This window comes from Podarcis vaucheri, assembly GCF_965113315.1.
Source record: "Podarcis vaucheri genome assembly, chromosome: 9".
NCBI classification, from domain to species: domain Eukaryota; kingdom Metazoa; phylum Chordata; class Lepidosauria; order Squamata; family Lacertidae; genus Podarcis; species Podarcis vaucheri.
In genome coordinates this window covers 44,157,296-44,170,641 of record NC_138767.1, presented here as the reverse complement: position 1 = coordinate 44,170,641, position 13,346 = coordinate 44,157,296, and the positions used below count along the sequence as shown (strand labels likewise).

General features: G+C 39.4%; 1 protein-coding gene across 4 annotated transcripts in view; it reads left to right on the top strand.

The window, feature by feature from the left end:
- FSTL5 (follistatin like 5) overlaps positions 1-13,346 on the top strand; it is a 340,816-nt gene that overhangs the window by 74,043 nt on the left and 253,427 nt on the right. For all 4 annotated transcript variants that reach the window (XM_082237218.1, XM_082237216.1, XM_082237217.1 and 1 more), the window contains exon 3: positions 3,750-3,783. In XM_082237218.1, coding sequence (XP_082093344.1) covers positions 3,750-3,783 — 34 coding nt within the window. The remainder of the gene's footprint in view (positions 1-3,749; positions 3,784-13,346) is intronic.

The window sequence follows — 13,346 nt, the reverse complement described above, 5'->3', positions numbered from 1 at the left end:
ACAGATTTCCCCATCCTTCATACTCCTCTCCCATCAAGCAAATGAATGAACGGGTGCAGCCCTGCTCCTGCTGGCACAGTTGGACCTTCTGGCAGTGGCCAAATATGGTCTTCTCAGAAGCTGCTTTCTGGTTGGTGCTTGTTGGTGGAATCTGGGCCTCCTTTCAGGGCAAGGTGCTGGCAAAGGTTTGGCAATTCCCTATGACCCATCACCCAAGTCATTTTGATAGGATGACCAAGGCGAAGGAAGAAGAAGTGACTCTCTCTTTTACTTTCTTCTGTCACCAGCACTGTTCCTGCCAGGGAAGTCCGAAGTTTCCCCTGGTTTTCTTGGGTGAAATTCTGGAAATTCGCAATCCAGTTTGAGGAGACCCCCAGAGAATTAGTTCATCCTCAATTAGAAACAGCAGACCAGAGAACTACCCTCTATTGGTAGAAGTGTGGGCCTTGAGAATCTCATTTAGTTATATAAGTAATTGACAAATATGGCTTTGGATGGGTAAGAAGCCTGAATGAGCTTGGAGAACGTGCTTTTGTTATAATAGCATTTCCTACTGTTTTGATACACTCATGTTAGTATGTAAAAGCACAGAAATGGCCTTTTGTAGTGGTATGCTCAACAGGAAGAAGCTGGTTAGCAAATGCCAAAATAAAATAGAATTATTGTTAACTTTGGATAAGCTGAGTGGGGGAAGGTTAGTTTAGAGCTGAAATTCAGGTAGATGCCAGCAGGATAATCTGCTTCTAATTTATTTTCTCCTCTTCCCTGCTGTTGCAACTGCAGTGACTATAATCACTGCAACTACAAATGGCTAACATACTTTTCATATGAATATTACAACAATGTGTTCAACTTGTTCACAAACTCACTTAGAAAGCAATCCTCCCTTTATATGCAGTTACCTGAGAGTAAGAGTCTTGGAACTGCATGGAACTTACTTTTGAGTAAACATGCATAGGTTTGCAGATTAGTGGCTTCTGAATAAAGGATGTTGATTTTCCCCAATCATTAGGGAAAGATTTAGCAAGAGAACCCTTTCCCAGCGTTGAGTTGAAATTTGCAAAACACATCACCTGCTTAAATTCTGCCAGCAAAGTGGCTGTTAAAAGTCTCAAGGCACCTTCCAGAAACAAAGATGGTCACCCTATCCTGAACATACTTGAATCACAAGTTGTTCAAAGAAAGAAGTTGAAACTTGAATTTAAAAATTAGATACAATATTCAGAATTTCCAGGTGTGTTTTGGTGAATATTGTAATCCAGGCCTTCACAAACCAAGCCAAAGTCATGTAAGGAAAACTTTCTATTTTTGATGCTTTCTTGGAACTACAAAAATATAGGGGGTTGTCAAGAACCTGACAGGCCACAATCCATTACTGCATTTTGCCTGGTGCATCACAAGCTGTGCAGTCTGTCTTAACTTGTGCCAAGACTTGTAAACAACGAACATCATAGTTTGTTCAGAAAGAAGAACGCTGTGATGTTTGCAAATTGCTTTAAAGAATTAAGCTTCAAAATCTTGTTACAGAAAATCACATTCTCTTGTGATAACAGGAATATAGCTCTTGTTTATTTTTGCAAGTAAATATATGTTTCAATAATATTTTTTAAACAATACTCATTTGAGGCATTTTAAACGATACTAATATGAGTGCCATTGCACTCCTGTGGCACAACAGGTGATAAAGAATGAATAATTTCAAGGTAGGTTCGCCAAAATTAAAAAAACCTGTTACAATAGGTGCTGAATCAAATTAGAAACTTGGAAAGATAGAGCCCTGTTTGCCAAGTCTCAGTTCAACTTTGCAAGGAATCTTGATTTATGTGAAGCATTTAGATTCTGATTTTCCAATAAGTTCAAAAGAAAATGGTGTTAAAAGGATAAATTATTGTTTGATTTGTAACCATTCAATTGCTTATCATGCAACATTTTATGTGGGTTTAAGCCAATTGACCTCACTATGCCTATTGGAATATAGAGTTATAATGCCCCTCTCCATGTGTCTCCTCAGAAGTAAACCCCACTTTCAGTGTCTTGTAAGTGTGTTTAGGATTGCAGCTATAGTTCTTGACAGAGGGTAGGAAATCTAATATGTAGTGGGGAGGTTGTGCAGTTGTTCAGAACTCTGTATGAATTGTACATGCACTGTACTTCCAAACTCTTACGTTATAACAACATCACTATTTTTTATAGAATTGACTTGTCAGTCAAAATGAAATATGCATAGAAATTAAGCTGGAAGAATGCAATATGATGTCAGTTAATGCTTGAATGAGAAATAATGCTCTCATGGTTGCCTGGATACAAATAAGATGTGTGTCATAGAGGAAGGCAAATGTAAATGAATGAACAAATGAGTTGTCAACTTTAGCTTTGGAGTCTGATAAGGGCAAGGGAACTGCTTGTAAGATGGATGACTTGCAAGATTCATCAGTGTACTTTGTATGTCTTTGGACAGTTACTCAGCTTTTCTATTTGATTTTGAATAACTTAGGTGGAGTTTTTTTGTTTTTTAAACTGAGTCCTCATTATTAAGGCTCAGGGTGGTTTACAATATAAACTTTAACAACAAAATTCCAAGCTAAATAAAACCTAGTGAACACTTGTTTCTATTTAAGAAGCCAGTGCAAATTGAAAGGGGTTTTATTGTTGTTGCTTCTACAGGGGATCAGAGTTTAGCCTTTTGGCAAGTCTAGTTAAAAGGAGCTCCCTTTTAACATTTTAAAGTCCTTTTACCTTTCAGACAATGACCAATCAATAAAAACTGAATATTTTTTAAGGAAACTAGGTAGCAGGAAAGCCTAGAGATAAAATAGCCCCAAACCCTATAGCACATCAGACAATCCATACCAAATTTGGGCTGCTTGCTTGCAGATCTCTTTAGGGAGGAAATAGCTTGGTGTTGTAATTGAGCTGTGGCTGTCTCACAACCTCACCTGCTGTAATTCAGAGGGCATGGGACTAATCAAAATATGATGAGTGATGTCCCACAGCAGGCTCCTATGGAAGAAGGCTGGCCTTGAGATATCATGGTCCCAGACAATTGTAACGTGATGATCTTCTTCCTGGAAGACACTGTGATGCTCTAGAGCACTGGGGATAATGGTGCTCAAAAATTTACCATTCCATGAGAAAGACTGCAGCTCTCTGCAAAAGCTGAAGGAAGCCAGAGGCATCGGTCAAGTTGCAACTATAGTTAGCAGTCTTCATTTAGCACAGAACATACCACAGAACTATTCAGGCCCTAACTGCCCTTGTGTGTGAAAAATTTGCAGCAGTTCCTTTCCTTTAAGGCCAAGGTCACTTCAGCAAATGCATGACACCAACTTTACATCTTAGATGATGGGGAATAGGGGGAGATTCCTGTACTTGGCAATTTTCTTCTGCAAATGAACGCTGAAGTCGGTTATGTTCAGAGCTGGGGGGGGGGGAGAGAAGAACTTAAACAAATGTTACAGAACAGTCCTGTGCATGATTACTCAGAAGGCCCATTGTCTTCATCAGGGCTTCCTCACAAGTATTTGTGCTTAGAACTGCAGTTTAAGATTTTGATATGCATTACTGCTTGACTGAATTAATCTTGGTGAATTCTGTGGAACTTTCCCTACGGTAAAGGATCAATTGTTCTGCATATACTTATCAACTCTATATGAAAAGGTTTCTTGTCATTGATCTGTGGGTAATAAAGTTATTCTTAGCCTTTAGGCAGTATAGATGGAGTAACTGATGCTTTTTCTTTTCAATTACAGCAGGAAAAGAGTCCAGAGAATTCAAGGAATAAAGGTATGTTGCTATGGTAGTAGTTTTTATTTAATTGCTTATTTATGTTTAAATCTTTATAAGCCATATTTTCTGGCTTATAAAGTCTACCCAAGTTGATGAACAAAGTATAGAATGTTTTTTAAAAATAATTACCGACTTTATTTTTATCACTAATTGGAGGCTAATATACTAGCACTGCATTTTTACTCACAGTGCAGAGATAATGCTACTTTTCCTTCTGAATATATGAAGACCTGAATGGAATCGGCTATAGGAAATAAGGTTTTGGTTTGCTTCTGTTGTATGAGGATAGCTAATAAACTGTATAGCAGCATATTTATGGAAACTTATTACTCTTAGTAGCAGCATAAGATAAACTGCTAGTGTGTGTCATGGCAGAATGTATAAATTGAGGTGTAGTTGGTCCTGACTCTGTTTCCTAAACTTACACCAAGTAGAAACTGTTGTATGGGATTAAATCTGTACCTATGGCGAGACAAGGAATATTGCCAACGCAAATGAGCTTTGTCCAGAAGCATCTGTAATACAAATAAGTAAAAGGAAATAATTTATCGAGTAAGCATTTCTTGGTGTAATTAGTGCAAAATATTTTAGTTTCACAGATCTGATCACACTAATTGAAGACCTCTTCATTTGAATTGATACAGAATGCTGTAATATTTGCTAGCAGTAGTAGTAGGGTATGTAACAAAGTTAGGTAAAAGTTTCCTTGTCCAGAACAACAGATGTGTGTAAGCCTTGTATAGAAGAAGCAAATCAAGAAATGTTGTGTTTGCATCTTGCACATGCTAAAATTGGGTTGAAAAATATTTTATTTTTAGGATTTCAGAGCAAACTCTTTATATATATAACATGGTAAGGCCTGTGTTTTGTTGCTGTGGTGAGAGTTCTCAAACATGCTTAGCATAAAAAGTATCTTTAAAATGAAGCTTTTATTAGTCACCTTCAGGCATTCAGTATGAAGTTAAACAGTAATGAAAGATGTGTTCAGGTGGCAGCACTTGCCTGACCTCTGGTCAGCCATATTAGCACTACTTACTAGGAGAGATGAGGCAGCAGTGAGGTTGGTGCAGAGCAAACACACCAGCAGAGCTACTCTGGCACTTCTGCCAGTACATTTGCACCAGGCCAGCCTTGATGCTTCCTCTCTGCCTCTCAGTATGCAGCAGCAATGTGGGCAACCGGAGATCTGGTGAGCGTTGCCACTCTACTATGCCATCTGCTAGTGAGATTATATAAACACTCAAGGTGGGACCATGGAAATGAGCACACTAGTTCTGCCCTTCCCATCACCATTCTCCTTCTCCTCCATGAGAAAGTGGGGCGTCTACTACATTTGGAAAGTATTGAGAAAATGTCACCCCCTGATGCAGAAATATATGTAATGTTTTACATATGTCATAACACACAGCAGACATGCATATCTCAGCCAACAACAGATATTTACAAATTGGTTACCTTGCTGGGGCATTCCCTTTCAAAGTTAATGAATTTCCATAGGGAAAATTAGACTGGATTTTACTTTATTGGGCTCCATGATCACTGCAGATGGTGACAGAAGTCACAAAATTAAAAGACGCATGCTTCTTGGGAGAAAAGTGAAGACAAACCTAGACAGCATCACCTCGCCAACAAAGGTCCATATAGTTAAAGCTATGGTTTTCCCAGTAGTGATATATGGAAGAATTGATGCCAAAGAATTGATATGCCAAAGAATTGATGCTTTTGAATTATGGTGCTGGAGGAGACTCTTGAGAGTCCCATGGACTGCAAGAAGATCAAACCTATCCATTCTGAAGGATCAGCCCTGAGTGCTCACCGGAAGGACAGATCCTGAAGCTGAGCCTCCAATACTTTGGCCCCCTCATGAGAAGAGAAGACTCCCTGGAAAAGACCCTGATGTTGGGAAAGACTGAGAGCAGAAGGAGAAGGGGACGACGGGACGAGATGGTTGGACAGTGTTTCCGAAGCTACTAACATGAGTTTGACCAAAATGCGGGAAGCAGTGGAAGACAGGAATGCCTGACGTGCTCTGGTTCATGGGGTTGCGAAGAGTCGGACACGACTAAACAACAACGAAAAGCAAAACCAATAAAGAAGCCTGCTTCTGAGTACATATGGTTAGGCATGGTTAGCCTTATTACATATAGGCTGCCTCTAGCAACAAGCAACTTACACAAAATCAGCAAACCACATCACACAAAAAAGGAAAAGCAGCAAGGCACCTGACAGGATGGTGGCAATTATACATCAATGAATATGCCAATAATATACATTGTAGAGCAATATATGTATCTATTAAATATAAAGTTTTTAAAAGCTAAAACTAAGGTAGAAGGCATGTTACAAGGGTTGCTGCTATGATGGTGGTTGAATGGGCAGATGGATGGAAATCTGCATGGCAGTCCATTTTCAGTGGATTCTTCTGACATTCTTAATTGACTTCTAATAAGCACATGGGATACATACATGTATATTCCTCATGTCACCTATTCTAGAGTTCCCATCTACAGCTGTGGGAGCGCAGATATATCCACCATGTGGAAGCAAGGGCTTCCCCATTAATTTCAATACAGGGCAGCTCAATCTATTCATCTCTTTGCACATGCAAAGCTGTTCCCTTCATTGAAGTTAATGGAAGCTCTTGCCAGCACATATGCTCACCAGAGCACTGATGCCTACAAGGAATTAATGGATTAGGGTTAAAAAGAAAATTGAGAATTGGTGTGCATCAGCTTTTCCCCACTCCCTCCTCAATTAAATCCTGTCCTTCAGAATTCATCATAGAGCTTGCTCAAAAAGAAAAAAAGAAAAAGAAAAGATGGTCACTTGCTTTGTAGGTTTAAGGAGGTGTTAGTAGTACAAGTTCGTAGATTTGTGAATGCTTAAGTTCATGCCTATTGTATCTCCCTCTGAGATACCTCATACATGTTGTCTTCCACTTTCACAGCATCAAATTATCTAGAAAGCATTTTCTCCCTGCACAGCAGCTGATAGTAAGCAGGCTCTTAAGAATGATTTCTGAGCTTGCTGCTTCCATGCAGTGCTGTATATGTTAAAGGAGGTCACCAGCACTCTGCAAGTTGGCAGGACCCAGCATGCTCAGAGGTTCATTAGGTCTTCAATTTAAGAGACTAACCAAGTATACAGTTGTCAAAGACCTGTAAAATATTTCCAACAACTCTATCTATTAAAGTCTGCCAAATCTAGTTTGGGGAACAAATCAATGACTTTCTAGCAACCATATGAAGCACTGGTTTTGCTGCAATGGAATGTTCATGCTTTGATACCCAGAATTGCATCTGATTTCTTTTCTCCTGAATTTTGCTGCATGCTCTTGGCATGTCTTTATTTGCACTGAAACATCAACATTTGCTTGAGGGGGTGAGACAGTGAAATACAAGACATACTTTGAATAAAAAAGTGATCCATTTTTCTACATATTGTTTGCAATTTAGAAAAAAAAATGCTTGTGGTTTTCTATCACTTTTTGTGTGCATTTCTTCAGGGAATTGATGTAGGCATAATGTTTCAATTTTGTTATCAAACTTCAAATCCTGGTTTCAGATACTACTACACCAAAACTGACATCCTGTTTCTTGAAAGTTTTATTCCCTTGCTTTAGATTTTTGTTTTTTAAAAATAAATCAGTACATCGGGGCTTACCTTATCATGGCTAGGTAGTGAGTGAGTTTTTCTCCCATTCAGCATTCCTCCAACATTCTGCTTTCTGATCTGTTAAAAACCTGCATGGAGAAGATACATCATGACATCTTCCTCTAGGTTTTAATTGAAGAGTGGAAAGCTGGGCAGACTAGCTACCAAAAGTGCATGAGATCAGTGAGTGATATTCAACTAAGTCTTGTTCCGAGTAGACACATTGAAATGAATGAACATGACTAAGGCTGCATACCTACAAGGGGATGGGGGTTAATGAAAACAATAGGACTTATTTCTGAGTGGACACATAGAGGATTGCCTTGACAGGTCCATGCATATCAATAGGTCTAGTCAGAGTAAAATCATTTAATTGAAACACGGTGTTTGCTTATTTTCTTTCTTTCTTTCTTTTTCTTTCTTTGAGAAAAGTCATTTTACCTCAAAAAAGAGATAAAATATTCCACACAGTAAAAAGCCTTCACTTTAAAATAGCTGTCAGAAATACGGTGGGCAGCTTCTCTATCGTCTCACACTTACAGGAAAGCCCAGCTGAGGACATCATAGGGTTTTCAGAAAGAGCAGACACTCAAGCAGGCTGCAGCATGTAAACCACTGAAAAGACAATTTGCAGAATAAAGAAAAACAAAGCCACTTCAAAAGGGAAGCAAGTGCAATAAAAACAAACCCAAACAATTCCTATCAAAATTATCACTCCCCTTTCATAATTTCCAAACACAATTTCTTTTCTCATTAACTGGTGGACAATGATCATTTATAAAAAGTTTCAAACCCTAGCTAGGAATGTGAGCTCTGGTTAAAAGTAAACATGGTTTAGCACTGGTGGCAATATGATCCTGAACTGTGATTAAACCAAGTATATGGGATTTGGCTCAGGCTTTGAACTCCTACTATAAATGTTTTTATTTCCATTCAGTTTGTCTTAGAGGTTGCAGAGCAGTAGCCGATAAGTTTTGATCCACATATTGCAGATGGTAATACTGCTTAGTATAATTTGATGGTGGGCAGTTACTACTTGCAGGGTCCCTTTATATGTTTATTACCGATCATTTCAGTTTTATTATTTTGGGTAGTATTTTATTTATGGGCAGTGCTGGAAGAAATAGAACTGAGCTATGTCTGCATATACCGTATTTTAGCTGTTCTCTGGCCTGCATGAGTACAATTCAGAAATGTGGCACACAAGTGTACTGTAATATAAATAAGCTACAGTGGATTGGATCCAGATGGGCAGCCTAACCCAAAGATCCAAGGGAGCCAGTGTACAGCTTCCGGGTCATGTGGCCAGCATGACTAAGCCGCTTCTGGCAAACCAGAGCAGCACACGGAAACGCCGTTTACCTTCCCGCTGGAGCGGTACCTGTTTATCTACTTGTACTTTGACGTGCTTTTGAACTGCTAGGTTGGCAGGAGCTGGGACAGAGCAACGGGAGCTCACCCCATCGCAGGGATTTGAACCGCCGGCCTTCTGACTGGCAAGTCCTAGGCTCTGTGGTTTAACCCACAGCGCCACCTGTGTCCCTTTTATTGGAATCAATAGGGGAGACTTAGAAGATTTGCACTAAAGAGATGTTTTGTGGACAATGCTTCTAAAAGTATCTCAAGTTTAGGATCTGCAGTTCCCCACTAGTTTTGCCCCTCATATGCAAAACTAGATAGCGCCATAGGATATTGACAGGCAGCTCTTTAATTACACTATGAGCTTCTCAACTGTTCGATTCCCTTTCATTTTACGCTTACCTTTAGCAATCAGAATACAAAGCGACTGTTCGCTTGCCGATCCATTTAACAAATGTGATTCTCTATTATTATGAACATATTGCCTGCCTTTTCTAATTTCATTAACAAACATCTGTTCCTTTACTGATCTTTATCTACCAGGAGTAAAGAGGAGACCATATGGGAATAACTTGCTGCATATCTGTCATTCACTTAATTCTCGGAAAACATTGTAAGGCACCTGCACAGTGCTTGGAGCTCTAAAGCCAGTCCTATTTGGAAGGTCGGGTTGATGGCTGTAGTTGGCTGCATAAAGTTGTCACAGGTTGATTTTATTTCATTTGATTTTTACACACAAAAAGAACAAAAGTAAAGCAATAAGAGCTGGAAGCAACCAAAAAATAAAATAAAATTGACACGTCTTTAAATAATCCATGGCGCAGAGTTGAAAGGAATCTTAATCTGATTCTGTGAGTCTTTGTTCAAAATTGCCAGAGTACACTTGAATGGCTTCAAATGCTGGCGAATGACTTGCAATTGTGAAGATATCATAAATGGTGGGTAGCAGAGCAATCTTTGACGTTTTGTTTGATATTGAATAAAAGGTCCTGTATTGTAATGCAAAATATGTTTTAATCTCTGCATCATAAAAGCATAGTTCATACTGCATAGGTATAATCACATAGAACAACTTGTTTATCGGTTGCGGCACTCCAAATAAAGTGCTGTTCCTGGCACTGTGGAGCCTGAGCAGTCCTCTCGTTTATTGGGGAGCTTCATGGAAAGAAATAGATCTGGAGACGGCTGGAGTGCAAGAGGCACAAGTCTCTTACACAGCTGAACACACATAAGAGTACACTGTATCTACTGTTTGGTGGTATAGTGTTGAAGAAAGCTTACTTTGCTGCTTCCAGTAGACAGCCACTGGGGTTTTTCAAAGTGCTCTGTGCATTGCTTTCATCTCCCTCAGGCAGCCCAGTTTTGGAGCCCTTGGAGACTATTGTGATAATTTTGCAAGGCACTCTCCTCCACGGGGACTTGATTGCCACTATTGATCTGTTGAGATGTGCAATGCACAATCCTGTTTGATTTTTGTAGAAACAGTCCTGGTTATTGATGCCTGGGTGTGTGAACAAGATGGTTGTAACTGTGTAGCCTACTACATGCTCTCTTGATCCATGCCCACCCTGGCTGGTTTGGGTAAGTAGTGAAGGATTAACTAGGTGGCTTCAGGGTGTGGTGAATGCCTTGCTACATGGTCAGGTGGTCCCCACTGCTTTGAAGGAGGTGGGGCATTCCTGAAAAAAAATCCACTCTGAACACAGAGGTTTCTGCCAATCACTGACCAGTCACCAGTACACTCTGTCGTCCCCTTCTCCTTGTGCCCTCCATCTTTCCCAACATCAGGGTCTTTTCCAGGGAGTCTTCTCTTCTCATGAGGTGGCCAAAGTATTGGAGCCTCAGCTTCACGATCTGTCCTTCCAGTGAGCGCTCAGGGCTGATTTCCTTCAGAATGGAGAGGTTTGATCTTCTTGCAGTCCATGGGACTCTCAAGAGTCTCCTCCAGCACCATAATTCAAAAGCATCAATTCTTCGGCGATCAGCCTTCTTTATGGTCCAGCTCTCACTTCCATACATCACTACTGGGAAAACCATGGCTTTTACTATACGGACCTTTGTTGGCAAGGTGATGTCTCTGCTTGTTTTTTATCTAGTATTTAGGAAATATTATCGAATGTTGCATTTTTATTGTTTTATGGGAACCACCTACAAATGTTTGTTCTATGAAGTAAATTAATAGTTTAAGTGACTTGATGTCATATCAAAGTGAATAGTTCAAAAAAACACACATTAAGTTTTAATGTTGGTGTGAACTTCTAAGTGGAAGGGATTTGAATAATAATAGTATTCCTGATTTAACAGCAACTGTTCATTTGCAAAGGGGGGTGCCCCTTTGGTGTTAGTTTCAAATTTAGGTCAATTGGTAAAGTGTGCTTGGGGCCAGTTGGAAAGCACAAAACATAGTCCAATCACATCCTGCCCAATAGAGTTTAACAGTGTTCCCTTTATTTAGGCATGTTCATTCTGTCCCTTTAGGACAAATTTGCCTTCCTCATTTCAGTGCAGAAATGAATTCTTCATACTATTTTTTAAAAATAGGAAAATGAATCTGTTTGGATATTCTGTCCCTGAGGAGACTTCAGCTTGTATGCATCCCCCTCACTGTGGGGAGAGGTAAAACTCTAAATAGAGAAACCACCTAGTTTTCCATATGTAAATAAAAATGATTTCACTCTCTCATAGTATAGGAACTTAGCTCTTCTCACAGAGAGGAGAATATATGGGCTTCGCTTTTCACTGGAAATATTGTCGCTGCCTTTCTCTTGTGCCAAGCTCATATTTCACCTCCTTTATTTGGGCCTGATCAGATGGCATTGTCTTGTGCTCTGTCTACTGAGATAGTGCAATTTCATTTTTGTCAACAAAAATACAGTACTGAGGACAGTGGAATGATAACATCCAGGCTGGATCTAGACACATCAAAGAAGCATTTCAGTTAAACGCATTGTAAATTTAAACAGGCAGGGAAAACAGGTAGCGAAAAATAGGACTCCACAATGCCATCTAGTGGCACAATGTTATATTGCATATACAACACATATAAATTGCTTTTTTTTACCAGTCTAGTTGAGTCTCCAGGGTCTTACACATTTGGTTATGAAGAACAAGACAAGCAGCTACTAGGAGTTCTTCCAATATTGTCCAAAATATTGTGGATTCGGGATAAAATCAAGAGTTTCTTTCTCCAAAAGTATGGAACTGTGTAATTGACAATATGGTAATATGCCCTAGGAGTGTTCATCGACCACAAGATTCTGTTCAGATCTGTTCTGTTTGGGGGAATCAAAATTAGCTTTCCCCCCAAAAAATGGATGAAATTTGCAGGCATATTAACCTCTGCCAAGTGAAGAAAGCCTGTCAAATTGCAGAATGGAACCCACTTTCCTGGGGAAATCCCAGCATTGCAACTCTGTAAGGAGAATAGGTGTCTCCTTAGCACCCTTCACCTGTGATATTGTGGGCAACAATTTTACTATGAACTTGGCATGCATTGTAGGGATGTCCCTAAGAAAGAAAGCTGCATAATTTCAGAAAGATTGGGATTATGGTTTGTGAGTTATGATCAGTGAAAAAACCATGTGGATACTTTGGGCCAACAAATCAATGTCAATGTAGCATTTATCAAGATTTATAGTCTTTTAGAAATGAATGATTTTTATTTTATCTTTTATTTTTATTTCATCTTTTAAAATAAAACTTCAGGCTTGTGTTTGGCTTAATTAGCACCACAAGTCACAGAAGCTGAGTGCAAACCTTATATGACAGGAGTGGTTGCTTGGGCATGTAACACAGAGGCAGAAGGACTTGGATGTCCTGCATTTTCCAAGCAGCTGCTGATAATTAGCAAAAAATATAGAAGAGACAGGAACAAGGTGATGCAATACTGGGACAGCCATTCCTCAAAGCTCTGTAATTGGAGTTCTCTGGTAAAATCATTCTATCTCTGTAGAAGACTGCCTTGTCTGTCACAAAAGACCTGTTTCCCTACCTTGGCATCTTCCTTATATGATGTTTGAAAAATGTTTCCAGTTTTTCAGAAAAGCTGTTGGCAGCCTATTATGAAGATGATTATTTAGCTCTCTTACTTGCTCCAAAGTACCTTGGAAATCCCTGCTCATGTTTAGGCACTTTGGAGAGATTGTACTAGGCTCAGATAAACCCTGAAGCTGTCTGAAGTGGCTCCACTTTGATCCTTGGCTTGAGATTTGTCCAAACATTTTGCACACCCCAATAATCCACTGCAACACTATCCAGTAGTTAAGAACATAAGAGCATCCAGTAATTAATAATATTTTGTTGTTGGAAAAGAGAGAAGTGTTAGGTAATGAAATATGTTACATTGTTGTAGATTATTCCCAAATGCTTCTAGGGCAACCAAGTAGACATGTGAGTTATATGTTTAGTCATGTAAGAGATAGTGTTTCTTACAGAGTAGAGAAAGGTGGAAATGCATTATAGCTATTATCTTACTAATTCTCTGAAAGAAGGAGAGCACAGCAGTCCCATGAGATTAGACCACTCTGTCTAATCTCATGTTGGTTGAA